Source organism: Podarcis liolepis (assembly GCF_965112155.1).
Source record: "Podarcis liolepis genome assembly, chromosome: 12".
Classification (NCBI taxonomy): Eukaryota; Metazoa; Chordata; class Lepidosauria; order Squamata; family Lacertidae; genus Podarcis; species Podarcis liolepis.
Window position 1 is genome coordinate 3,192,770 of NC_139563.1, and position 24,431 is coordinate 3,217,200.

At 53.5% G+C, this 24,431-nt stretch overlaps 2 protein-coding genes across 3 annotated transcripts in view; one reads left to right on the forward strand and one right to left on the reverse strand.

Annotated features, from left to right (window-relative positions):
* The window catches only part of SCAP (SREBF chaperone), a 66,910-nt gene extending 57,726 nt beyond the window's left edge, over positions 1 to 9,184 (forward strand). For both annotated transcript variants that reach the window (XM_083466620.1, XM_083466619.1), the window contains 4 exons: positions 603 to 683; positions 2,619 to 2,825; positions 6,879 to 8,475; positions 8,607 to 9,184. In XM_083466620.1, the coding sequence (XP_083322746.1) occupies positions 603 to 683; positions 2,619 to 2,825; positions 6,879 to 7,124 (534 nt within the window). In that variant the 3' untranslated portion in view covers positions 7,125 to 8,475; positions 8,607 to 9,184. The remainder of the gene's footprint in view (positions 1 to 602; positions 684 to 2,618; positions 2,826 to 6,878; positions 8,476 to 8,606) is intronic.
* Positions 9,185 to 9,476: 292 nt separating this feature from the next.
* The window catches only part of PTPN23 (protein tyrosine phosphatase non-receptor type 23), a 61,907-nt gene continuing 46,952 nt past the window's right edge, over positions 9,477 to 24,431 (reverse strand). Inside the window, exons 20-25 of the mRNA XM_083466578.1 lie at positions 21,643 to 23,914; positions 18,293 to 18,477; positions 16,437 to 16,541; positions 15,153 to 15,291; positions 13,621 to 13,734; positions 9,477 to 11,950 (exon numbers count right to left, since the gene is read on the reverse strand). Of these exons, the coding sequence (XP_083322704.1) occupies positions 11,354 to 11,950; positions 13,621 to 13,734; positions 15,153 to 15,291; positions 16,437 to 16,541; positions 18,293 to 18,477; positions 21,643 to 23,914 (3,412 nt within the window). The 3' untranslated portion in view covers positions 9,477 to 11,353. The remainder of the gene's footprint in view (positions 11,951 to 13,620; positions 13,735 to 15,152; positions 15,292 to 16,436; positions 16,542 to 18,292; positions 18,478 to 21,642; positions 23,915 to 24,431) is intronic.

The following is a 24,431-nucleotide window of genomic DNA, read 5'->3' on the forward strand; positions in this document are numbered from 1 at the left end:
CAAAGTGTTGGTGCTGACCTTTAAAGCCCTAAACGGCCTCAAAGGCCCAGTATACCTGAAGGAGCGTCTCCACCCCCATCATTCTGCCCAGATGCTGAGGTCCAGCGGTGAGGGCCTTCTGGCGGTTCCCTCCTTGCGAGAAGCAAAGCTATAGGCAACCAGGCAGAGGGCCTTCTTGGTAGTGGCGCCCGCCCTGTGGAACGCCCTCCCACCAGATGTCAAAGAAAGGTGGTTTGAGAGGTGGTAGGTGGTACATGTTTCTTTCCTCCAGCCCTGCAATAGGCAGCAGCTGGACGTGCCCAGGAGCAAGCAAGGGGGGAAAGGATGTACCAGTCTTGTCTGGCCCGAGACCAGCAGTACTTGAGACCACAACGTCCAACAGCTTCTGTGGCTGTTCATGCCAGGCTTGGCCCAAAGGAAGGGCAGGCATATGGTCTGTTAGCCCCTGTGTGTGTCTTCTGCCCCTTGAGCAGCTCCCCTTGCAGGTCTCTGTCTGCACAGGCCAGGGAAGAGTAAAGTGTGTGTGTGAGAGAGTCAGAGAGGCGCTCCTCCTGCCCAGCTCCCTCTTCCACTGCTGGTGACACTTCTTCTTCCCCATTCAGGTGTACCGCCTGGAAGATTCCTGCTGCCTCTTCACGCTGCAGGGCCACTCGGGAGCCATCACAGCCGTCTACGTTGACCAGGTAGGAGGGAACTCAAGAGAAGAGCGGGGAGGAGGGCACAGGTGGAGAAAGGCAGGGGGAACAGGCAAGATAAGGCCAGCCAGCCCACCAGTTTTATTTATCATTATTTATTAAATTTCTAAACCAGCCTTCCTCCGAGGGCCACTGAACAGTTTACGATATAAAAACACAAGAATGCATAGCATGGTAACAAACAAAGACAACCCCCTCCCAGTTTAAAAGGCAATAGATTGTTTACTTAACCAAAGGCCTGGGAGAAGAGGAATGTTTTTGCCTGGCACTTAAAGATATGTAATGCTTTCAGTGTTTCCTTCAAAACCATGAGGACTAGGATTTTTTTGAGAGTGAGCAGTGAAGAACAGTGAGTTTGGACATGCCCAGTACACCTTTTCAGTCTCTATAGAATGAGAATAGCCATGCAGTTTTGACAGCCTCCCCTGATAAACCTCTGGGTTGGGCCTTGCAGGACCACTCCATCTTTATCTTCCTATTAAATTTTAATTTTAAACAGATCTTCATATTTGCTGAGCATCAATAAAGGTGCCTTTTTGAGGTTATAGGGCACAATTTGGGATTTAAACCACACAAGGAACGGTCACTCTCTGTCCTGTTCATCGGTTTGGACATCTGGAGTATGATTTTTCCATATGGCACCAGAGCCAAAATGGCTTCTGAGAATAAATGAATTCATGGAAACTCCAGCTTTGCCTGGATTCCAGTTGAACACACTTAACTAGAGGTTCCTCTTAGCAATAAGGCCACAGTACAAATGGCCTTGATTTCACGCTAAGATGTAAAATATTTCAATCTCACGTTTGGATTGCCCCACCTGTAAGACCTGGCACCACAATGGCATTGCATGTTAGGATCGTCCTACTCTTGTATAGGTGGAGACACATGCCCGACTGGCATTTTCTCTTCCTCCTGGTCGATCGTTCGGGAGCTTCAAAAGCTTTCTCCAGCCCGAACATCACAGCGACTGATACCCAGAAGCACCAGCACATTTACGATCATGCAGAGTATTTGCAGTTTGTGTAACAGATCTTAGTAGCACAGCATTTTGGCTAATCTACTTTATTTACATACAATGCACTTGGAGCAGTCTGCTTTAGCTCCTTCCTCTTTCTCATCAGACAACAAAGAGAGAAAGAAACAAAGGACAATAGTCCCACTTCACGGAACACAGTAACATAAACATCCTGTCTCCATCACTTCCCACACTGAGGAATGAAAACATACACCATCATGTGATAGACCATCTCATGACTGCAAACACGAAGCAAGAATCCTAACATTGCATTCCCCAATTGACAGGCTATTCCTGCTCATGCTTGGAATGGAGAGGGGAGCTTTGGTGGAGGGTTTGGGTAGCGCTGTGGGTTAAACCACAGAGCCTAGGACTTGCCGATCAGAAGGGCGGCAGCTTGAATCCCCGCGACGGGGTGAGCTCCTGTTGTTCAGTCCTAGTTCCTGCCAACCTAGCAGTTCGAAAGCACGTCAAAGTCCAAGTAGATAAATAGGTACCACTCTGGTGGGAAGGTAAACGGCGTTTCTGTGCGCTGCTCTGGTTTGCCAGAAGCGGCTTAGTCCTGCTGGCCACATGACGAGGAAGCTGTACGCCGGCTCCCTCGGCCAATAAAGTGAGATGAGCGCCGCAACCCCAGAGTCGGCCATGACTGGACCTAATGGTCAGGAGTCCCTTTACCTTTACTTGTGAGGGCAAATGCCTTTAAGGGTGCGCCTCTGCCCATCTTCTGCGAGGCAGGGCTTCCTTCTGCACAGCTTGGGCCCCATCTGCTTTTGCTCATTTTCATCCAGCAGACTTGTTAGAAGCTTTCAGCCTTAGTTCTCCAGCCTAACCCTCACCTAGGGGTGGAGGCCTGAGGAAGAAGAACTTGGGGTGACCCTAGTGACTTGGCCCTTGTTGCCTTTCAGACGATGGTGCTAGCCAGCGGGGGCCAGGATGGGGCCATCTGCCTCTGGGATGTGCTGACGGGCAGCAGGGTGAGCCACATGTTTGCCCACCGCGGGGATGTCACCTCCTTGACTTGCACTACCTCCTGCGTCATCAGCAGCGGCCTGGACGACGTCATCAGCATCTGGGACCGAAGCTCTGGGATCAAGCACTATTCCATTCAGCAGGTGTGCGGCTGGGGGACCCTTCCTCAGAGAAGGCTTTTTTAAAAATCTCTCTGCCGGCTGTGGTGGCAATTAGGCTGCGCTGCTTGAATGAGGCAGCGAGATCCAGTAGCACTCCTGTTGTCCTGGCAACCTCCCAACCACTCTGTAGTAATGCGCTGAATGTGGGGCTGCCTTTGAAGATGGCGCAGAAGCTTCCATGAGTCGAGGGAGAGTTTTAAGGGCTCTGTGACGGGTGTTCCGCCTGTTGCCAATTTGTTTCTGACCTAGATTCAAGGCACAGGGCCTTTTAAAGACTTTGTATGGCCCAGATCACCCAGAGATTTGGAGTGTGTTGAGTAATCAGTGCGCTGGTGGCGCACAATTCTGTTCTCCTTTCTTTGTTTCTCCACAACTCTGGGGTGGTGTTTGTTCTATAATAGGCTAGACGAGAACCATTAATAATAATAGTAAATTTTATTTATACCCCACCCTCCCCAGCCAAGACCGGGCTCAGGGCAGCTAACAACCAATAATAAAAATAAGTTGATTGAAATACAACTTAAAAACCAGGTAAAAATACAACATTAAAATGCAGCCTCATCACAGGAGAAAGGAAAAATGAAAGAGGGGGAGGGAATCAAGTTGATTCCAAGCCAAAGGCCAGGTGGAACAACTCTGTCTTACAGGCCCTGCGGAAAGAAATCAGATCCCGCAGGGCCCTGGTCTCCTGAGACAGAGCGTTCCACCAGGCCGGAGCCAGCACTGAAAAGGCCCTGGCTCTGGATGAGGCTAATCTGACTTCCTTAGGGCCCGGGACCTCTAGGGTGTCGCTCTTTATGGACCTTAAGATATTGAAGCTGAAACAAGGCACTGCTTGTGGTTGTGTCCCTAGACTGGCTTCCCCCAAAGCATGAGGTGAGCAGCGGGGAGCACTTCTGGATCCGCTTCTGTCGCTCGAAACACAAGTGGCCCCAGCTGCTCAAAATTCTTCCATCCGTTTCAGCCCGTGGCTCAGCTGCAACCCTGCGTGGGCAGGGATACCTTGGCTCCCGTTGTCTAGGCTGCGTTACCATCCAGGTTAGATTGCTGCAATACATGGGGGGCTGCCTTTTGAAGACAGTTCCAAAACTTGCAGCTACGGCAGGATTCAGCAGCCAGACTTTTAACTGTCTGAACATATTACACCAGTTCTGGCCTGACTACACTGGCTGTGGAGCAGTTCATGGGTTCAGTTCCAAGTTCTGGTTTTGACCTTTACAGCCCCGTGTGGCTCATGACCACAGTATCTCAAGGACCACCTCTCCCTGCATGAAGCATCCCAGACCCTGCTGGTCTTCATCAGGGGCCCTTCTGTGGGTGCCCCACCTGAGTGGGAAGCAGAGAGTGGCCTTTTCAGTGGTGGCCTCCTGTCAGTGGAATGCCTGTCAGTCTTTAGGCCCCAGGCAAAGGCCTTTCGGTTTACCCAGGTCATTGGGAAAGCTGCCTCCTGCAGAGGTGCTCATCTTTTAGTTGCATGAGCCCTTTGTGTATTTAATGTTCTTCATTGTATGACATTTTTCTGTTCTTTAAAGTCTGGAAAATGTAGTTGTAATAGATCCAGGTTAACGGAAGGAGAGTTGTGTTCCCTCCCTTTATATTTGTGCCTGTTCACTGAAGTTTGCCAGTGAGACCTGCTTGCAGGTTCCCCTTTGCCAGATTATCCGCAGTGGCTGCTAGGGCTCTTTCAGGATCAGCCCTGCAATTGTGGACTCTACACTAGACATACCCAGGTCTCCTTAGGATTAGTTTAGACCAGGCTTCCTCAACCTCGGCCCTCCAGATGTTTTGAGAATACAATTCCCAGCATCCCTGACCACTAGTCCTGCTAGCTAGGGATGATGGGGGTAGTAGTCCCAAAACATCTGGAGGGCACAGGTTGAGGAAGCCTGGTTTTTTGTTTAGTCATTTAGTCGTGTCCGACTCTTCGTGACCCCCTGGACCAGAGCGCGCCAGGCACTCCTGTCTTCCACTGCCTCCCGCAGTTTGGTCAAACTCATGCTGGTAGCTTCGAGAAAGCCTGGTTAAGACCTTTTTAAAGCAGTCTTTTAATCTTCAGGCATGCCCAAGTATGTCATGGATGTGACAGAAAGTCAAATTAATGAGTGTTACAATTTAGAACATGGGTGGCGCTGTGGTCTAAACCACTGAGGCTTGCCGATTGGACGGTTGGCGGTTTGAATCCCCGCGACGGGGTGAGCTCCCGTTTTTTGGTCCCAGCTCCTGCCCACCTAGCAGTTCGAAAGCACATCAAAGTGCAGGTAGATAAATAGGTACCGCTCAGGTGGGAAGGTAAACGCCGTTTCCGTGTGCTGCTTGGTTTCGCCAGAAGCGGCTTAGTCATGCTGGCCACATGACCCAGAAAAACTGCGGACAAACGCCGGCTCCCTTGGCCAGTAAAGGGAGATGAGCGCCGCAACCCCAGAGTTGTCCGCAACTGGACTTAACTGTCAAGGGTCCTTTACCTTTTTACAGTTTTGAACAAAACACATTTTGATTGCCATTTTAAAGTCTTGGTGGCTTTCTGTTTTGGAATGTATCTAAATTGAAAAAACAGCTGTAGTGTTACTCCTTTATTTCTCCTTCGATTTTTCTTTCCGTTGTTTTTTAGGTCTGGCTCCTGGTTTTCAAAGAGAGCCAAGTGCCATAGTCATGCCTAGGGAAGGAGGAGCGGGCTGTCATTGGCTCCTAGCCACGATGACTTTGTTTCCACACTTGGAGACATCAGTGCTTCTGAATATTACCGTATTTTTCGGACTATTGGACGCACCGGTCCATAGGACGCACCTAGATTTGGGGGGGGAAATAAAGGCAAAAAAAATTTATCCCCCCCCCCGCCAGGCGCGGGGCTGGGGCGGGGAAGCCCGAGCTTCCCCCTCCCCCAGAACGGGACCCAGAGCCATGCCGAAGCTGCGCGCAGCTTTGGCATCGCTCTGGGAACTTGCGGGGCTGGGGGAGGAGGAAGCCTTCCGCCAGCCTCCAAACCATGTCGGGAGACAGCGGGATGGCGCGCTGCGCCTCTCCCGCTGTCCCCCGAGTTTGCAGGGCTGGCGACGGGGAGGAGCAGGCTTCTTCCCCCGCCAGCCTTCTAGACAAGTCGGGGTACAGCGGCAAAGGCGCGCTGCGCCTCTCCCGCTGTCCCCCGAGTTTGCGGGGCTGGCGACGGGGAGGAGCAGGCTTCTCCCCCCGCCAGCCTTCTAGACAAGTCAGGGGACAGCGGGAAGGGCGCGCTGCGCCTCTCCCGCTGTCCCCCGAGCTTGTGGGGCTGGCGGTGGGGCTCTCCTGAAGCCTGGAGGCTCCTCCCCCAGCCTCCAGATCAGGTCGGGGAATAGCGGGATGGCGGAGCGCCGCCATCCCGCTTTTCCCCGACCTGATCTGGAGGTTGTGGGGATGGTGGGGGGGAGAAGCAGGCTTGCTTCTCCCCCCCCCCCCCAGCCTCCAGATCAGGTCGGGGAATAGCGGGGTGGCGGCTCTGCGCCTCCCCGCTGTCCCCAGCTTTTGGGTGCAGGCTGCTGCCCGCAAGCCTTGCGAGCCCGCGGGACATCCCGCCGGGCTTGCAAGACTTGGGATAGCTTCCTGAAGCCTGGAGAGCGAGAGGGGTCGGTGCGCACGGACCCCTCTCGCTCTCCAGGCTTCAGCAAAAGCCTGCATTCGCACCATAGGACGCACACACATTTCCCCTTCATTTTTGGAGGGGAAAAAGTGCGTCCTATAGTGCGAAAAATACGGTAGTTGCTGGAAACCACAGAAGGGGAGAAATGCCCTTATGCTTGGGTCCCTGCTTGCTGGTTTCACAGAATCAGCTAGTTGGCCACTGCGAGAACAGGATGCCGGACGGCCATTGGCCTGATCCAGGAAGCTCTTATGAATTACACCTTGGGTGGCTGGAACGTGCGTTCTGACACCAGCAGTTGCCTGTAATCTGCGCCTCTGGCGCTGTGGACACACATGGCAAAGATTAGCCCCACGTATCTCATGACAGGCTCCGTTCAGCTCCACCTCCCCTTCTCACCCTCTTTCCGTTTGCTCTCTGCACAGGATATGGGATGCGGGGCCAGCCTGGGAGTGATCTCTGACAACCTGCTGGTGACCGGAGGCCAGGGCTGCGTTTCTTTCTGGGACATCGGCTACGGAGACCTGCTGCAGACAGTCTACCTGGGCAAGAGCAATGAATCGCAGCCCGCCCGGCAAATCCTGGTCCTGGAAAACGCGGCCATCGTCTGTAACTTTGGCAGCGAACTCAGCCTGGTCTACGTCCCGTCCGTGCTGGAGAAGCGAGACTGAAGCAGGATCTTGCGGACAGGCCAGAAAGGACCTCCTCAACCTTCTGATTTTCTAACTAGGAGGGGCAGGGATCAGGGCAGTCTCTTGGGGAGCAGAGAGAGCCGCTGCCTCTCCCCATCTTCCAGCAGTTCCATTTTCTTTCCCCGGTCTGCAATTTGACGGTGGCGGAAGAGAAGGGGGCTGACATCCGCAGGGGTTGAGCAAGGGGGTAATTTTCTCCGTGCTCACAATAAGCTAAGAAGAACCCAGCACTGGAGGACTGTGCAGGTAGAATACCCTGCTGTGGTTGGGTGTGAGCAAGCGCTGAGAGATTGTGGCCTGAGGGAAAGACCCTCCGTCAAAGCCCTGCCTCCCACTTGCAATCTATAAAAGGGAGATGGGTGTGTGAGGACGGGGCTGCATCCCCAATAAGTCTTTTGCTCTGGCTGCAGTGCCCAACTCCTCCCTCGAAGGTCTGTCGCTGCAGGAGCTCTTTGCACATGCCCGTGAGAGCTCCTGCTGGGCAGGACGTGCTTGTGTGTGGCCTCCTGAGGCGCAGCGATAGCGAGGAACAGCTGCTCCAATGCTGTTGCTCCACACACACCCTCCTCCTCCTTCCTGAGCTCCATCCTTCCTCTCTCCTCTGGCGGGCACTGCTTCTGTCCCACACTTTGAAGGAGAAAAAATGGGGCTGGCAGCTGTGGTGGGACTCCTGCGCCTGGGCAGGTGGAGGTGGGTGGGTAGGATTTTTAGCTGTTTTCCTAGAGGGAAAGAGAGCTGGCACACCGAGAGCCTGTGAGGTCTCTCCAGCTGCAGTAGCCCTGGGATAGCTGTCCTACCGATGCCAGTCCTTGTGGCAGCCTCCTCCTCCGGCCTGCTAGAGGAAAGGGTAGGCATACTGCGCTACCTGCCATATTTATTGATGTGCTGTACATAGTTATTTATTCTGGCATGCAAGCGTGAGGGGAGTGGGGAAGCTTGAACTCCCAGGAGCGGAAGGCCTCTGCACCACCTGCTCACGTACCCTCCCTCTGCATCAGCCTGGATTGGGCCAGTGAAGGGGCTGCAGGCGGCTGTTCTGCAACGGCTAGAGCTAGCTTTGTACTGTGGAGAGAAAGTGGGGGGCAGGCAGGGGCCTGGCTTCTGTGCCCAACACTGAGGTGGGCGTCTCTGCCCCTCCCTCATGTCCCAGCCTGCCAGAATAGCCCTGCTTTTTACACACCTCCAAGAGGGAGATAGATGAACGGTTTGCCAGAGCAGCAAAGGCTGAAGCTTCAGGGCCAGTGGCAGACCTTGGAGTCTCAAATTTCAGTGGTGCCCTTTGCAGCGCCAAAATTCAGACTTCCCTCGCCTTCCATTCTGCTACAGATAGGTAGCCGTGTTGGTCTGCCATAGTCAAAATAAAAAAATTCCTTCCTGTAGCACCTTAAAGACCAACTAAGTTAGTTGGTCTTTAAGGTGCTACAGGAAGGAATTTTTTTATTCTTCCATTCTGCGTAATAGTTGCGGCACCCCCCAAGGCTGTTTGCACTCCCCTAAATCCACAGCAGAGTGTGCAACTTTTATTTTTGGGTGCGCTGGACTGCAGCTCTGGGAGGAAAGAAAGCAAATGAGCAAGGGAAGGAACAGAGGTAGCAGAGACACAGAGAAATCGAGGAAGAGCTGCTGGAACAAGCAACGCTTTTGAAACGGTAATACCATTAATTGACTGTCTAGTTCACGGTGTTTTTACTTTCGCATCTCCTGCCGTAGGAGCCCTGTGCACTGTATGCTACTCAAGGGAGCTGGGGGGGGGGATTAACCTGCTGTATTCTGTTTGTCCCACTGCCCCAAGCTTGGCAGGGGCAAGAGACTACTTTGCAACGCTGGCCAGTGGAGGCCCATTCAGGGCCTCAAAGCACCCCCCCCCCAGCACTCTTGCGCCCGCTGCTTCCTCTTGGGTCGTTGTCCGTGTCCACACCATGCCTCAGGTGGCCTTAGCTCTGCTGTGCCCTTTGGACTGTACAGCAGCAGCTGCTTTTGTACCAGATTGTGTTTTATAATGTGTACAGAGACAGACACATTAAACAGAACTAACTTAATACTTCCTGTGTGTTTTGCGGAGTAGCAGGGAAAGGTAATCTACCCCAATCAAGAAGACTACTGGACATAGAAGCTTGTTTTGTGTGTGTTTTTTTCCGAATCATTGTCGTTTGCACCGAACACAGGCTGTCTGCAAAACAAAGTGGTTGGGGGAGCTGCTTCTACCCCACCAGTGAAGAACACACTACCCTCACCCCACAAAACTCACTTGCACTGCAGCAGAACCACCATTCACACGAAGACCCCAACTAAGCACTTTAAAGAAGTTGGCATGATCTATTGAGCAAACGGTTCTCTTTGTGTAGCTGACTTTAATGCAAACCTTATAAAAAGCAAGTGGTATACCTTGCATACAATTTTTGTGGGCAACTTAGTTTTTCTAAAAAAACCAAACCAAAATAGATACGAGAGAAAAGGCATTGCTTTCTATTGCATGCTGCTAACGTATTTTAAGGCCCAGCAGCTGCTAAACTCCCACCCCCAAAATTCTCAATCATAAAACACTTCTGCAAATTAATTCTCTTAGCGCCAAAAAGTTACACAACTCATTTTGCTATATTTGGATACTTGCAAACTGAAATGCAGCCCCCTCCGCCGCTTTTGACAAAAATCTAACAGTGGACCCATCTGCAATGCTCCCGTTTATTTATTTTAGTAGCAAAGAGCTGAAAAAAGTCGGTTCTAAATTACAGAGTAAGTCGAAACATGACGACAATGTTACATTTGTACAGAGCAAAAAACAACCCAGAAACCCACCAAGACCTGGCCCTTCTCCCACCTTAACCCTCCTGCCTTCCTGAAGTTGCTCCTTTAAACCGAGGGAGCTGATGGAAAGAGCAAATGCTTAGGGGGGGAATGGACATTTAAGCATTCCCCTTCATTTAATGATCTGCCTTCATCTGGCCACAGTTGGGCGGCATTGTTAAGGAAGCACACCCCTGCAAGGACCCAAGTTGGCTCAGTTAACGCACAGTCCTCCTTTACTGCCCATAGTGCTGCAGGGTTACACTCCTTATGTTTGATGCCAACACCTGTCTTTTGGGCACAGCGCTTGCCCCTTTGTAAAAGACCATCAGGCACACTGATGATGATCCAAATTAACCACATAAAGGGGCTTCTGCGTTTTTGGGTGAACTATTTGGAACAGCTCAGTCTTGTCAATCACCCCTCCAAGGCTGCTGGGTGACTTGACACGGCCTCTGAGCTAAGACGGGGATCCCTCGCTGGAATGTAAGGGCAACAAAATGCAACCGGTCTGGCCAAACAAGAAATGGAAGGTGGAGCCGGCAAGACATGGGAGCAGCTCTGGAGGCTGCTGAGAAAGCACGTCTCCTGCTCCTTCACCTAGCAGCTAAAAAGACGCTCCACGCACCTTTCATGCAAGCCGACCAGACGTAGCTGCTTGGTCCCAAATGGGCTCTCACCAGCTCAAAGGGGGTTGGTTGGGTCTTGAATACCCCATTCAGAGTGGAAGTCAGTAGACAGGAGCAAAAGGGTCTTGCCAGAGGCAGTTTGAGGAGCAGAAGAGGACGAAGGAGCCCTGAAGTGCTACATCTCAAAGCCTTGGGAACACCAAGGGGGGCAGCAGGGGGGGTGGGAGTTGAAGCCCTTTAGCTGAAGATGCCGGGAACTCTTCCCCCAAGGCAGGGTTACCTTGGCTGTGTTTCAAAACCTTCCTCTGGTTGGGAAAATCACTTCGGGGGGCTTCTCCAGCTGGGTAACCACTTATGTCCGCAGTGAAAATCAAACCACACGTCCCGCTCCGTCCAAACCGCCTCCCGTGACTCCTGCCCCTCCAAAGGCCAACTTACAGAGTCCTTCCTTCCCATGGCACTTGGAGGCAGGCACAAAGTGGGAGAAAGGAACAACCGGCTCAGAAAAATCCTCCTGCACATCTCCAGCCGTTCAGACACAGCCGGTGGGAAACTGAAGTGGCGGGAGAGGGGGGGAAAAGGACGCGAGTTGAGTGGGCACTGCGTGGCTCCTGGCGCAGCAGAGGCTTCCTGGCTGTGGCCATTCTCGAGCTGGAAAAGCTGCATGCTGAGGAGAGTGCGAACCAGCCACCTTTCCTCCCTCGCCCTCCCAAGTTCCTAGTCCTCAAAATGCATCGGTGGTGGCGTTAGCAGCAGCAGCAGCAGTCTCGGGTCGGTGTGACGCCCTCCTTCCTCTCATGTCTTGTTGAGTGTCCACAGCGGGTCAAGCATGCTGAGGGGGTCGTCGCTGGGGCGGGTGCCACGCAGGCCTTCCCCGTTCTGGGGCTGGAGGAAGCTCTGCTTGCTGACCTTGTGCCTGCCCTTGAGGCCGCTGTCCAGCGTGAAGGCCTCGGGGGTCAGCGAGGCCAGGAGCTCCAGGGACGAGGAGGACGGGGCCGCGGCTGGAGCGGCAGAGGGCTCTGCGCCAGGAGGCGCCGGCGGGACTTCGCTCTCTTGCTGACTCTCCTCTTCCAGATGGTTGCTGTTCTCGGCTGCGCAGCACCCAGCAGCCTCGGGCGCCGCTGGGGCAGGGGTGGCTGGCGGGGAGAGCGCGGGGGCCGGCTCTGTGCTGGTAACGGGGCAGCCGAGATCGGCAAAGGCGGTCTGAGGGGGGCCGGCAGGGGGCGCTGGGACGGCCAAGGGCAGGGGCTCCGGCTGCTGCCCGTTGGCGGACGAGGGCTCTGCCCCTCCCAAGGGAGGCCGGATGCTGAGCTTGGCGATGGTGGCCTGGATGGAGCTGATGGGCATGTCGGCACCCAGAACCAGATCCTGGGGGTCCTGGTGGATATAGGGCTAGAGGGAAAGGAAGAGCAGCTTAGAGGGCGCAGCAAGTATCCCTTGACAAGGCCCTGTGGGATGGGGGTGATCTTTACGCCTTTATATCTGTTGGGAGATGCCCAGAGCATACGTTTCCCTTTTTAAAATGGAAATTCCCTTATTCCGAATTGGATTCCTCGCAAGAAAAGGGGAAAGTTGACAGCTATGGCCCAGAGTGGTCAGAGGGGTGGGAGTGCAACTAATAAAATTATTATTATTCACCTCTCTTTCACCCTCAGGTCCCAGGGCATGTTAGGGCGACTTAAAATACAGTAGGATACAACACTGATTTTACTTGCACGATAGCAGCTTCATGCAGATCGTCAGTAAATAATATTACTACTTATTAAATTTCTATGCCACCCTACATCTGTAGATCTTAGGGCAGTTCACAATATAAAAATAACAATAAAAACCCCCACAAAATGCATAATAAAAATATGAACAGAACAAACCCAAAATCTCTCTCCCGGAGCACATTTTAAAAAGGCATTGTATATCAATTGGCCAAATGCTTTATTGGGGAGGAAATAAATGGGGAGAGAGGGACAGCCTTGCTTACTGAGCTCTGGAGGAGCTTGAAAGGAGGACTCCAGAGCCTGGAAGCTCTGCGAAGGGTATTCTCACTGCAGAAAGCGCTTTTAAGCTCTCAGCCTTTGCGAGTTTGCCTTTATGCGCAACTTCTGGGCACGTAGTCTTCACACAAGTTGCATTCACACCGTACATTAAAAACGCACAAAATATAAAGTAACAAAAGTGAATGCAATGACTGGTGACTGAGAGCAGCTGCCGAGACCACATAACACCGGTCCTGAAAGACCTACATTGGCTCCCAGGACGTTTCCAAGCACAATGCAAAGTGTTGGTGCTGACCTTGAAAGCCCCAAACGGCCTCGGCCCAGTATACCTGAAGGAGCGTCTCCACCCCCATCGTTCTGCCTGGACACTGAGGTCCAGCTCCGAGGGCCTTCTGGCGGTTCCCTCATTGCGAGAAGCCAAGTTACAAGGAACCAGGCTGAGGGCCTTCTCGGTGGTGGCACCCGCCCTCTCATCAGATGTCAAAAAGAAAAACAACCACCTGACATTTAGAAGACACCTGAAGGCAGCCCTGTTCAGGGAAGTTAATGTGTGGTGTCATTTTAATGTATTCTTAATCTTTGTTGGAAGCCGCCCAGAGAGGTACAAATAATAAATTATTACTATTACTACTACTGCTACTACTACTACTACTACTATAATTATTATTATTATTATTATTATTATTTCCAGTCTGTCTTCCAAAAAGAGATGGGATTTCTTGTGTCATGGGATGCATTTGATAAGACAGCCTCTCCTACTATTTAAAATTTCTAACCATTGACCAAACGTGGGCTTCCAAAACGGCGGGGACGGCTGCCGCTGCACCCCCTTGCCAGAATTAATCCAGCCAAGCCCAAGCGAGATTTTTCTGAGAGAGAGCACTATGCCCGAGTCATCCCAGATACAGGAGAGACAGCTGCGAGGGCACAGGAGCAAAGAAAAGACGCTCTGCACAGGGCCAGAAACCTTCTCTTTTAACGCTCTCCTATGACATTTCGCCACCCCACTCCTGTTTCTGTGCTAGCGGAAGGACTCTCCACCCACGCCTGCCCTCGGATGCACCCTACCTTCTGAGCAGCGCTGCTGGCAGGCTTGCTGGCGGAGGGCGCCGTGACCCCGTGTCTCTGCAACACCTGTTTGGCATGCTTCAGGAGAGACTCGTAGCAGAACTTGAGGTGGAGCTGGAAGAGGAGGAGCAGCCAGGATTGAGGGCCAGACATCTCACCTCAATGCATTTGGATTCTCAAGGTGGCTTACGGCATTCGGGAAAAGCCTCATTGCAAGGGGTTGGGCTGGATGACCCTATGGGTCCCTGGTCCCATGCTACAGTTCCCCGATTCCATGAGAAACATCATTGTAAAATGCAAAACCCAGTTAAAAAGAGTGGTTTACAGCACAATAAAACACATTCAGAGCCAGCAATTGAGAGACCCATTGCAGGCCAGTTGTCCGCATGGTCTGCGCTTGTTTTTGAAGGTCTGTCTAAATAGGGAGGTCTTTAACCTACTGGGATGCGGGTGGCGCTGTGGGTTAAACCACAGAGCCTGGGGCTTGCTGATCAGAAGGTCAGCGGTTCGAATCCCCGCGACGGGGTGAGCTCCCGTTGCTCGGTCCCTGCTGCTGCCAACCTAGCAGTTTGAAAGCACGTCAAAGTGCAAGTAGATAAATAGATACCGCTCCGGAGGGAAGGTAAACGGTGTTTCCATGCGCTGCTCTGGTTCGCCAGAAGCGGCTTAGTCATGCTGGCCACATGACCCGGAAGCTGTACGCCGGCTCCCTCGGCCAATAAAGCGAGACGAGCGCCGCAACCCCAGAGTCGTCTGCGACTGGCCCTAATGGTCAAGGGTCCCTTAACCTTTACCTTTAAAGGTAAAGGTACCCCTGCCCGTACGGGCCAGTCTTGACAGACTCTAGGGTTGTGCGCTCATCTCACTCTAGAGGCCGGGAGCCGGCGCCATCCGCAGACACTTCCGGGTCACGTGGCCAGTGTGACGAAGCTGCTCTGGCGAGCCTGCACCAGCGCAGCACACGGAACGCCGTTTACCTTCCTGCTTTAAAGCGGTACCTATTTATCTATTTGCACTTAGGGGTGCTTTCGAACTGCTAGGTGGGCAGGAGCTGGGACCGTAGACGGGAGCTCACCCTGCCGCGGGGATTCGAACCGCCGACCATGCGATCGGCAAGCCCTAGGCGCTGAGGATTTACCCACAGCGCCACCCGCGTCCCCTAACCTTTACCTTTACAGCACAATAAAACACATTCAGATCCAGCAATTGAGAGACCAATTGCAGGCCAGTTGTCAACATGATCTGCACTTGTTTTTTAAAGGTCTGTCTAAATAGGGAGGTCTTAAACCTACTTGGGGAAAAGATCACAAGGAGGGAGCCAGTCAGACCTCTCTTGGGAGGGAATTGCCAATATGGGAACGGCCACAGAAAAGGCTCCCTCTCGTCTTACCAAGCAACTGGGCTTCAAATGTTGATGTGACCTGGACAAGGCTCACACCCAAGGGTTTTAGCACCCAGCCAAGATCTTTTAGGTGACCCAAGGCTCATGGGCGTCACCCACGGCAGCTCCACCTGCACCCCACGCCCCGTACCTTCTCCTGCAGCATGTGCTTCCTCTGCTGGCGGATCTTCTTCACCAGCTGGGGCAAGTCCGGGATGCTGTTGCCGGCCTCCACTTCCTGCATGGCGGCGTACAAGAGGCAGAAGGCGCCGGTGCGGCCCACGCCAGAGCTGTGGGGGATGCAGAAGGTGAACAAGGTGCAGAAGAGGAACAAGTCCAGCAACAACTACAGACCCAAGTTTGAGAAACGATGGGCTTTCTCCATGCAGGGCATAATTTTTACAAACGTCTTGCTGTGTTGCCTCTTTCTTGCCTTTCTTCTAGAACAGCCTTTCTCAACCATGTTGTTGAACTACAACTCCCATCACCCCTAGCTAGCAAGGCCAGAGCTCAGGGATGATGGGAGTTGTAGTCCATCAACATCTGGGGACCCACAGGTTGAGAACCGCTGAAATTGTTCCTCTGTTCCCACGATCATTTTGCTCCCCCTTTTCTGAAACCTCTTCCAACCCTACAATTTCCTTTTCGATACAGTGGTACCTCGGGTTACAGACGCTTCAGCTTACATACGCTTCAGGTTACAGAATCCGCTAACCCAGAAACAGTGCTTCAAATGCTTCAGGTTAAGAACTTTGCTTCAGGATGAGAACAGAAATTGTGCTCTGGCGGCGCGGCAAGCAGCAGGAGGCCCCATTAGCTAAAGTGGTGCTTCAGGTTAAGAACAGTTTCAGGTTAAGAACGGAGCTCCGGAACGAATTAAGTACTTAACCTGAGGTACCACTGTACTGGACGTGGGTGGCGCTATGGGTTAAACCACAGAACCTAGGACTTGCCGATCAGAAGGTCGGTGGTTCGAATCCCCGTGACGGGGTGAGCTCCCGTTGCTCAGTCCCTGCTCCTGCCCACCTAGCATTTTGAAAGCACGTCAAAGTGCAAGTAGATAAATAGGTACCACTCTGGCAGGAAGGTAAACGGCGTTTCTGTGCGCCAGAAGCGGCTTCGTCATGCTGGCCACATGACCCGGAAGCTGTACGCTGGCTCCCTCGGCCAATAAAGCGAGATGAGCGCCACAACCCCAGAGTCTTCCACGACTGGATCTAATGGTCAGGGGTCCCTTTACCTTTACCTTACTGCTTTTTCAGGCACTCCAGCTACAATTATCAGGTGGCAGGGCACAGGCAACAATACACGGCCACTTGCAACGAAGCCATCGTGGCAGAGGGGCCCCATAGCTGCCACTTTTGGGCTCGACGGGTTATTGGTCTGACGCACTGCGAGGCTCCGAGTCTGCTTTCCAAGTCTGGCTGTTACTGACCTGCAATGGACGACGATGGGGGTGTGGAGCGGCCGCTGGTGGAGGTAATGGCTGTGTACCTCCTGAATGAAGCGAAGAAGGTCCCCTTTGCTGTCCGGGAGGCCACTGAAGGAAGGGGAAGGAGGGAGAGAGAGAGAAAGAAAAAATGAAGCAAGCATCTTTGCAAACAGGATTTTGCTGCCGCGTGCCAGCTCCACCGCTACCCTCCCGGATGATCCCTGTTCCTCTAGTTCAGTCTTTCTCAAACTTGGGTCCCCGGCTGTCATTTGCAGGAGCCAGCCAGCAGTAAATCATGCCTTGCAAGTTGGAGTTAACGCCTTATTAGCAAAAAACAGGACCTGCACAGGAGGGATGGGTGCACAGAAGGGACGTGGGTGGCACAAGGAAAGTGGGTGGCACTGTGGTCTAAACCACAGAGCCTACGGCTTGCCGATCAGAAGATCGGTGGTTCGAATCCCTGCAACGGGGTGAGCTCCTGTTGCTCAGTCCCTGCTCCCGCCAACCTAGCAGTTCAAAAGCATGTTAAAGTGCAAGTAGATAAATAGGTACTGCTCTGGCGGGAAGGTAAACGGCGTTTCCGTGCACTGCTCTGGTTCGCCAGAAGCGGCTTAGTTATGCTGGCCGCATGACCCGGAAGCTGTACGCCGGCTCCCTCGGCCAGTAAAGCAAGATGAGCACCGCAACCCCAGAGTCGAGCACCAGGGCTAATGAGTAAATGGAAAGCTGAAACAATCCCAAGGATGATTGGATATGTAAAATGAGTGAATATATACAGTTGGCAAAACAAACAGCAGGCATAAGATTACAGGTCAAATCAAAAATTAAAACTAGAATGGCAATGCTTCAAAGAATACATGGAAAAACACTGTTAAAAAAAAGTGTGTTGCTATGCATAGATTAAAGTTGTAGAGTATACGAGAGGGAGATATTTGGAATTGGATATAAGATATCCAATTCCAATGGATATATTAGGAATGCAATGCTAATATTTAATATATTTAATATAACACATAAAGCAGTGGTTCTCAACCTTGGGTCCCCAGATGTTGTTGGACTACAACTCCCATCATCCCTAGCTCACAGGACCAGTGGTCAGGAATCGAGACGTGGTGGAGGAGAGTCATGGGTGGGTGGGGGTGTACTTATGTACTGTCAAATATTTCTGTGTATTTCTGATTTACATCTGTTTATCGCAGGTTTTCTGTTCCTTTTTTTCTTAGTATTATCTAATAAAAAGAAAAGACAAGACCATCCTCCGGTAGGTCTGGCCCCCATGAAGCAGTTGCGGAGACAGAAAATCCCCACCGCAACATAGCTGCTGAAATCTCCTGCTCTCCAGGGCTGTTCCCAAGCAATCTGAGACTATGCCAGTGCACCTGGCCTTTGCTCCTCCCACTTCATGCCTCCCCTAGTCCTGGGAGACAAGCAGGGAAGGGGAGCTTGTCCCAGCAGAAGTGGGAGACACCCGTGACTCTCCACCAGCCTGACTCATTTCTGCCTCTCTCTTCCCACCCTCCTGCTTCAGCTTCGGCCTCCAATTCTGGACTTCTCTCTATCACAGACTCTCCCTGCTCACTATGCCCTGTTACCTCTTCAGCTTTTGACACGGACCACTCCTGGTTCCTCCCACCATCCCCCTGTGTCCAACCAGTCCGTGACAATGTTGGACTACAACTCCCATCATCCCTGGCCCTGCTAGCTAGGGATGATGGGAGTTGTAGTCCCAACGACAGCTGGCGACCCAAGTTTGAGAAGCACAGCTCTGGCTGGGCCAGGCAAGCGAGGCACGGCCAGGCCTACCCCTCATCCTCAGCCTCTCCCCACCGCCCTCCTTGCATGGGACAAAATTCACATACAGCTCCGGCCAGGAGGAGAACTGGAGGTGGATAACGGTGCGCTTCAAGCTCTGGTCTCGGAACTGCAGCGTGATCATGCGTTCCACGTGGGTCGGGGTGGCCTTCACACTGGTGAGGACCAGGGTGAGGAGGCCGTGGACCATGGGCTGGCCCCGCTCCGTGGGGAAGTAGCGGACCACCTTTTGCTGCAGGAGAGAAAGAGAAACGGGGGGATGTCAGGAGGAGAAAAGGAGGGCCATGGCAGAGGACCTCCAGTGCCACCATTTTGGCCTTGCCCCCCCCCCCATGGTTAGAAGGCAGCTTGGGAAGTCTGAGATACTGGGGAGCTGCCATCAGTTAGAGAAAACAACTTCGGCTCCCCAAACTTTTTGGTTCTTGGTTCCGTGAACTCGTCAGCCTGCCCTCCTCTATGAAAAGCATAGTTCAGAATAGCGGTTTTGCCCGACCCCGCTAAGGAAGCTAACACAACACAATTCAAAAAGGTAAAAATGAAATGCAAATAATAATAATAATAATAATAATAATAATAATAATAATAATAATAATAATTATTATTATTATTATTTATTATTTATACCCCGCCCATCTGGCTGGGCTTCCCCAGCCACTCTGGGCGGCTTCCAAAAGAATATTAAAATACTGTGATACATCAAACATTAAAAGCTTCCCTAAACAGGGCTGCCTTCAGATGTCTTCTAAAAGTCTGGTAGTTGTTGTTCTCTTTGACATCTGGTGGGAGGGCGTTCCACAGGGAGGGCGCCACTACCGAGAAGGCCCTCTGCCTGGTTCCCTGTAACTTGGCTTCTCGCAGTGAGGGAACCGCCAGAAGGCCCTCGGAGCTGGACCTCAGTGTCCGGGCTGAACGATGGGGGTGGAGACGCTCCTTCAGATATACTGGACTGAGGCCGTTTAGGGCTTTAAAGGTCAGCACCAACACTTTGAATTGTGCTCGGAAACGTACTGGGAGCCAACACCTATTCAAAATCCAATTAAAACCTGAATGAACTTGATACTGGGATAGCAGCTGTTCCAAGGTCATCTACTGGGGGTAATCTCCCCACCGGACGTGCTCTAGGATCCTGCTGTTGAGGTTATGGGGAAGCCACATTTATTTCATTTATTAAATTTGTATACCCCCCTACACCTGCAGATCTCAAGGCGGCTCACAACCCAAAACTACAACATACAGTGGTGCCTCGCAAGACGAAAAGAATCCGTTCTGTGATTCTCTTCATCTAGCGGTTTTTTCGTCTTGCGAAGCAAGCCCATTGACGGATTAGCAGATTAGCGCTATTAGCGGCTTATCTGCTGATCGGATCAGCTGACAAGCAGCTTAGCGGCTTAGAAAAAGGGGGGGGGGGAGGAAAAAAACCCAGCAGGAACTCGCAAGACATTGTCGTCTTGTGAAGCAAGCCCATAGGAGATTCGTTTTGCGAAGCACCTCCAAAACAGAAAACTCTTTCGTCTAGCGATCATCCCATCATCCCTAGCTAACAGGACCAGTGGTCAGGGATGATGGGAACTGTAGTCCCAAAACAGCTGGAGGGCTGAGTTCGGAAATGCCTGATTTATATCATACTAAACTATGGCTTAGGACGTGGGTGGTGCTGTGGGTTAAACCACAGAGCCTAGAACTTGCTGATCAGAAGGTTGGCGGTTCGAATCCCCGCGATGGGGTGAGCTCCCGTTGCTCGGTCCCTGCTCCTGCCAACCTAGCAGTTCGAAATCACACCAGTGCAAGTAGATAAATAGGTACGGCTCCAGCGGGAAGGTAAACGGCGTTTCCGTGCGCTGCTCTGGTTCACCAGAAGTGGCTTCGTCATGCTGGCCACAAGACCGGAAGCTGTAGGCCGGCTCCCTCGGCCAGTAAAGCGAGATGAGCGCTGCAACCCCAGAGTCGGCCACAGCTGGACATAATTGTCACCTTTAAACTATGGCTTAGCACGATGCAAACACCTGTGGCATTCTATTTAGGGATTTAACAGTTTATGCCCATAAGGCTTTGATGATGAAGCCTAAGCTGGTTGGCAAATTCTAAGCATACGCCTCCTTAGGAACGCAAGTCACTTTTTTCTTGCAGTCCATATGCAATACACATTACATTAGAGGAGGATAAAGCATTTGAGTGTCTCCCTCTCTCCTTCTCCCCCAGCTGCAATCACAGGATCTGGTGCCCAGGGTCAGAAGCCGGAGACTCTCAGGTTGCTTTAAAAAAACAAACTAACAGCAAGTTGCTAGTCCTCAGGGCTGGGCGGAAAAAAACATAAAAGTGCAGGGAACATCTGTGGAGATCTGAGTGCAATCTATTGGGGGGGGGGGAATCACCCTCAACATGACCCCAATGAAGCAGACAGACCTGTCTCAGACAAGACCACCCGAGTTGCCCCTAATACATGAGAAAGTCTGTTTAAACCAGAGAAAGACCTACACTGGCTCCCAGTACGTTTCCGAGCACAATTCAAAGTGTTGGTGCTGGCCTTTCAAGCCCTAAACGGCCTCAGTCCAGTATATCTGAAGGAGCGTCTCCACCCCCATTGTTCTGCCCGGACACTGAGGTCCAGCGCCGAGGGCCTTCTGGCGGTTCCCTCACTGCGAGAAGCCAAGTTACAGGGAACCAGGCAGAGGGCCTTCTCGGTAGTGGCACCTGCCCCGTGGAACGCCCTCCCACCAGATGTCAAAGAGAAGAACAACTACCAGACTTTTAGAAGACATCTGAAGGCAGCCCTGTTTAGGGAAGCTTTTAATGTTTAACAGACTACTGCCTTTTAGTGCTTTGTTGGAGGCCGCCCAGAGTAGCTGGGGAGGCCCAGCCGGATGGGCAGGGTATAAATAATAAATTATTATTATTATTATTATTATTATTATTATTATTATTATTATTATTATTACTACTACTACTACTACTACTTTTTATTATTAAATAAAATTTATTAGTATTTCCCACACATGAAAAATATCGAAAAATAACAATACACAACACACAAAAACCAACATTTGAAAAACTAAAAAAGCAACAACTAAACAACAACAAATCCATATCTTACAAGTTAATAATATAAACACTAAAAACAACAATAAAACCTTGACTTCCACCAATCTCATGGCACCTCCTTTATCTCTCATTGTGTCTTCCTGTTTTTCTTATCATCTCTATCCTAACATCTAGATATAAATCCCTCTTTCTTATCCTTTCACTTCACAAGGTTATTCCAGACTCAGCCAGATTTCTGTCCTTGAACCTTGGCTTTTTATCTTATTTTGTCTGTCAATTTGGCTAATTCTATTATTAGTAGTATTAGTATTATTCTTATCAAAGTACACTCGACTTGTGACAAACCCTTGCTCCTTACTTTCTCAATCTCCTGCTCAGAAACCAGCATGACGACGACGGACACCTTCTGCTCGTAGATCATGAGCCAGAAGTCGGAGGCGGTGCCCACCAGGGGGGCCTGGGTGGCAATGATGGCGGGGCAGTAGGAGGAGAGGTCTTCGACGCGGCTGGCGTTGATGTAGTCGTCCTTGCCCGACTGCAGGACGATGCGGTTCTTGTCGTAGGGCATGATGTCCTGGTGGCGGTTCTTCATGGAGTAGCAGCGGGCGATGGCGATGGACAGCTGGCGGGCGTCTTTCTCCTGGGCGTCCTGCAGCTCCTTCCAGATGCCGTCCAGCTCGCTGGCACTCCCCGAGGAAGGGGCCGGCTTCTCCAGGCCGCCCACCACGTCCTGGAAGCGCTCCAGCTCCGACAGGAGCCGCCGGATGTGCTCAGGCTTCTCGTAGGGGTCCTTCTCGATCAGCTGCACGGCTTTCGGCTTCAGCCCGTCCTTGGCGTCAGCCTTGGTCGGCTGCAGGAGGGGCTGCCCCACCGAGGCCTTGGCGCCCCCGTGCTGGCTCTCGGGGCTGGAGGACAGGAGGTCGTCGGTGGACGAATTCTGCCGGGGGAAGCGGGAGGCATCGGAGGGGCCCTGCGCTAGTGGGGCGGCCCCGCCGGGCGCCAGAGAGGAGGGGGGCAGCTGCGGGAGAGGCCCCGAGGGGGGCAGGAGAGAGGGAGCCGGCAGGGTCAGGGAAGGCTGCGGCGAGGGCGCCGGCGAGGGCAAAGCAGCGCCCGGCACCACTGCTGCGCCGGGCATCTGTGCCAGGGCAGGGCTGGGTGCGGGGGGGACGTGGTGAGGGAGGGCCTGGCTGACGGGCTGGGGCTGCCCTCCCAGGGGCATAGGGGCCCCTGGAGGGATCTGGGGGGTGCCAGGGCCCAGGGGCGTCGGGCCGGCGCCAAAGGCAACCTGGGCCGGCGATCCAGCGGGCAAGGGCTGGATGGAAGCGAGCGACGGGCGAAGGGGAATCTGCTGCTGCTGCTGTTGCTGCCCGGGCCCCATCATGCCCATGGAAATGTTGGGGGCGTGCGACACGGCCGTGGGGTAGGTCAGGGAGTGGGGAGGCAGGGCGTGGCCGCGGGGCAGCTTGTCGTGGGCCGGCCCAAGCTGGTAGTGTTGGGCTCCCAGTTGGACGGGGTGGCCCTGTCCGAGGGCGGCTTGCGGAGCGCAGACCTGAGCCGAAAAGGGGTGCTGGAAGGGCGGCTGCTGCTGGGGCATTTGGGTCTGGGCCAGGAACTGGGGTGTGTACTGCTGAGGGGGCGGGCCGAGGGGCTGGGGGCGGGCCTGCCGGTCGATCGGGGGCTGGAGGGGTCCGTGGGGGGAGAAGGCCTGCGGAGGTTGAGCAGAGGAGTAAGGCGGCAGGACCTGCTGCATGAAAGGCTGCGGGTAGGGGAAGTGAGCGTTGGGGGTCCCTTGAGGTCCTGCGAAGCCACCCTGGGCAGCAGGAGGAGGCCCTGCCCATTGGGGGAGCGGCCCGGCCATGCCCCTGGGGGCCGTGCAGCTCGAGATGGGGGCCTGGATGCTGTCGACGGTGGTGGTGGCTGGCCGGACCCCCGGCGGAAAGCCGCCGACGCCGTACTGGTGTGGGGAGGGCGCGGGAGGCCTAACTGCCAGAGGGGTGGAGTGGCTGGCCGGGAAGGCCCCGCTGTTGGGGGCCAGCTGCCCCATGCCGTAAAGCATGCCCCCTGGGGGAGCGGAGACGGGCATGGGGAGGTGCTGCGGGGAGGTGTGCTGAGGGGGCAGAGCGTAGGCGGGCTGCACAGCTGGGCCCCGCATGACACTGGCGCTGGGTGGGTAGGCGCCTGAGGAGGGGGCAGAGCTCATCGGTGGTGGAGCTGCCTGGGGGGCAGAAGGCGGCATCTGGTGGGAGGCCGGCGGGTAAGGGGCTTGCGCGGAGCCGGCCGGGACTCTGGGCGGTGGGTAGTGCCTGTGGGGGGCACCTCGGCCCGCCGGGCTGAAGGGAAGCCTGGCCTGGCCCGGCTGGGGGGCAGAGAAGGCTTCCTGGCCAGGGGCCGCTCGCAGGCCGGCGTGGGGGAAGGCGGGGTCCAGACCCAGGGCGGCCAAGGCGTCTGGCGGCAGCTGTGCCAGGTGAGCCCCCAGGACTTCAGGGGGCAGGCTGCGGAGCTCCTCTGGGAGGTCGGCCAGGGAGAGGGAGCTGAGGGGCAGGGGGTCGGGCAGCTCGAGGTCAGAGGTCTTCTTCTGGAGCGCTGGCTTGGGGGTGGTGGGCCTGGCAGGAGGTCTCTTCTTCAGTTCCCTGCCAAGACAAGGGCACAGAGAAGCCGTGTGAGATGGGCACCCACTCCCAGCACCCCCTTGCCCCCAGAGGGTCCCTGAACAGGGACTACTGTAATTCGCTCTACACAAGGCTGCCCTCCAAACTGTCCCACAAACCCCAGTGGGTGCAGAATGCCATGTTGAGGCTCCTCACAGGGTCCCTGCCATGGGAGCATATTCAGCCAGTGCTTTTCCAGTTGCACTGGCTCCCGGTGGAGTATCAGGTCAGGTTCAAGGTGCTGGTCTTGACCTTTAAAGTCCTTTGTGGCTTAGGGCCCTTGTATTTACGGGACCGCCTCTCCTGGTCTGCCCCGCAGAGGACCCTAAGGTCCATGAATAATGATAGCTTAAAGGTCCCGGGCCCTAAGGAAGTCAGACTATCCTCTACCAGGGCCAGGGCCTTCTCAGTGATGGCTCCGACATGGTGGAATGCTCTTTCCCGCGAGACTAGGGCCCTTCAGGATTTACCTTATTTTTCGCTCTATAACACGCATCCG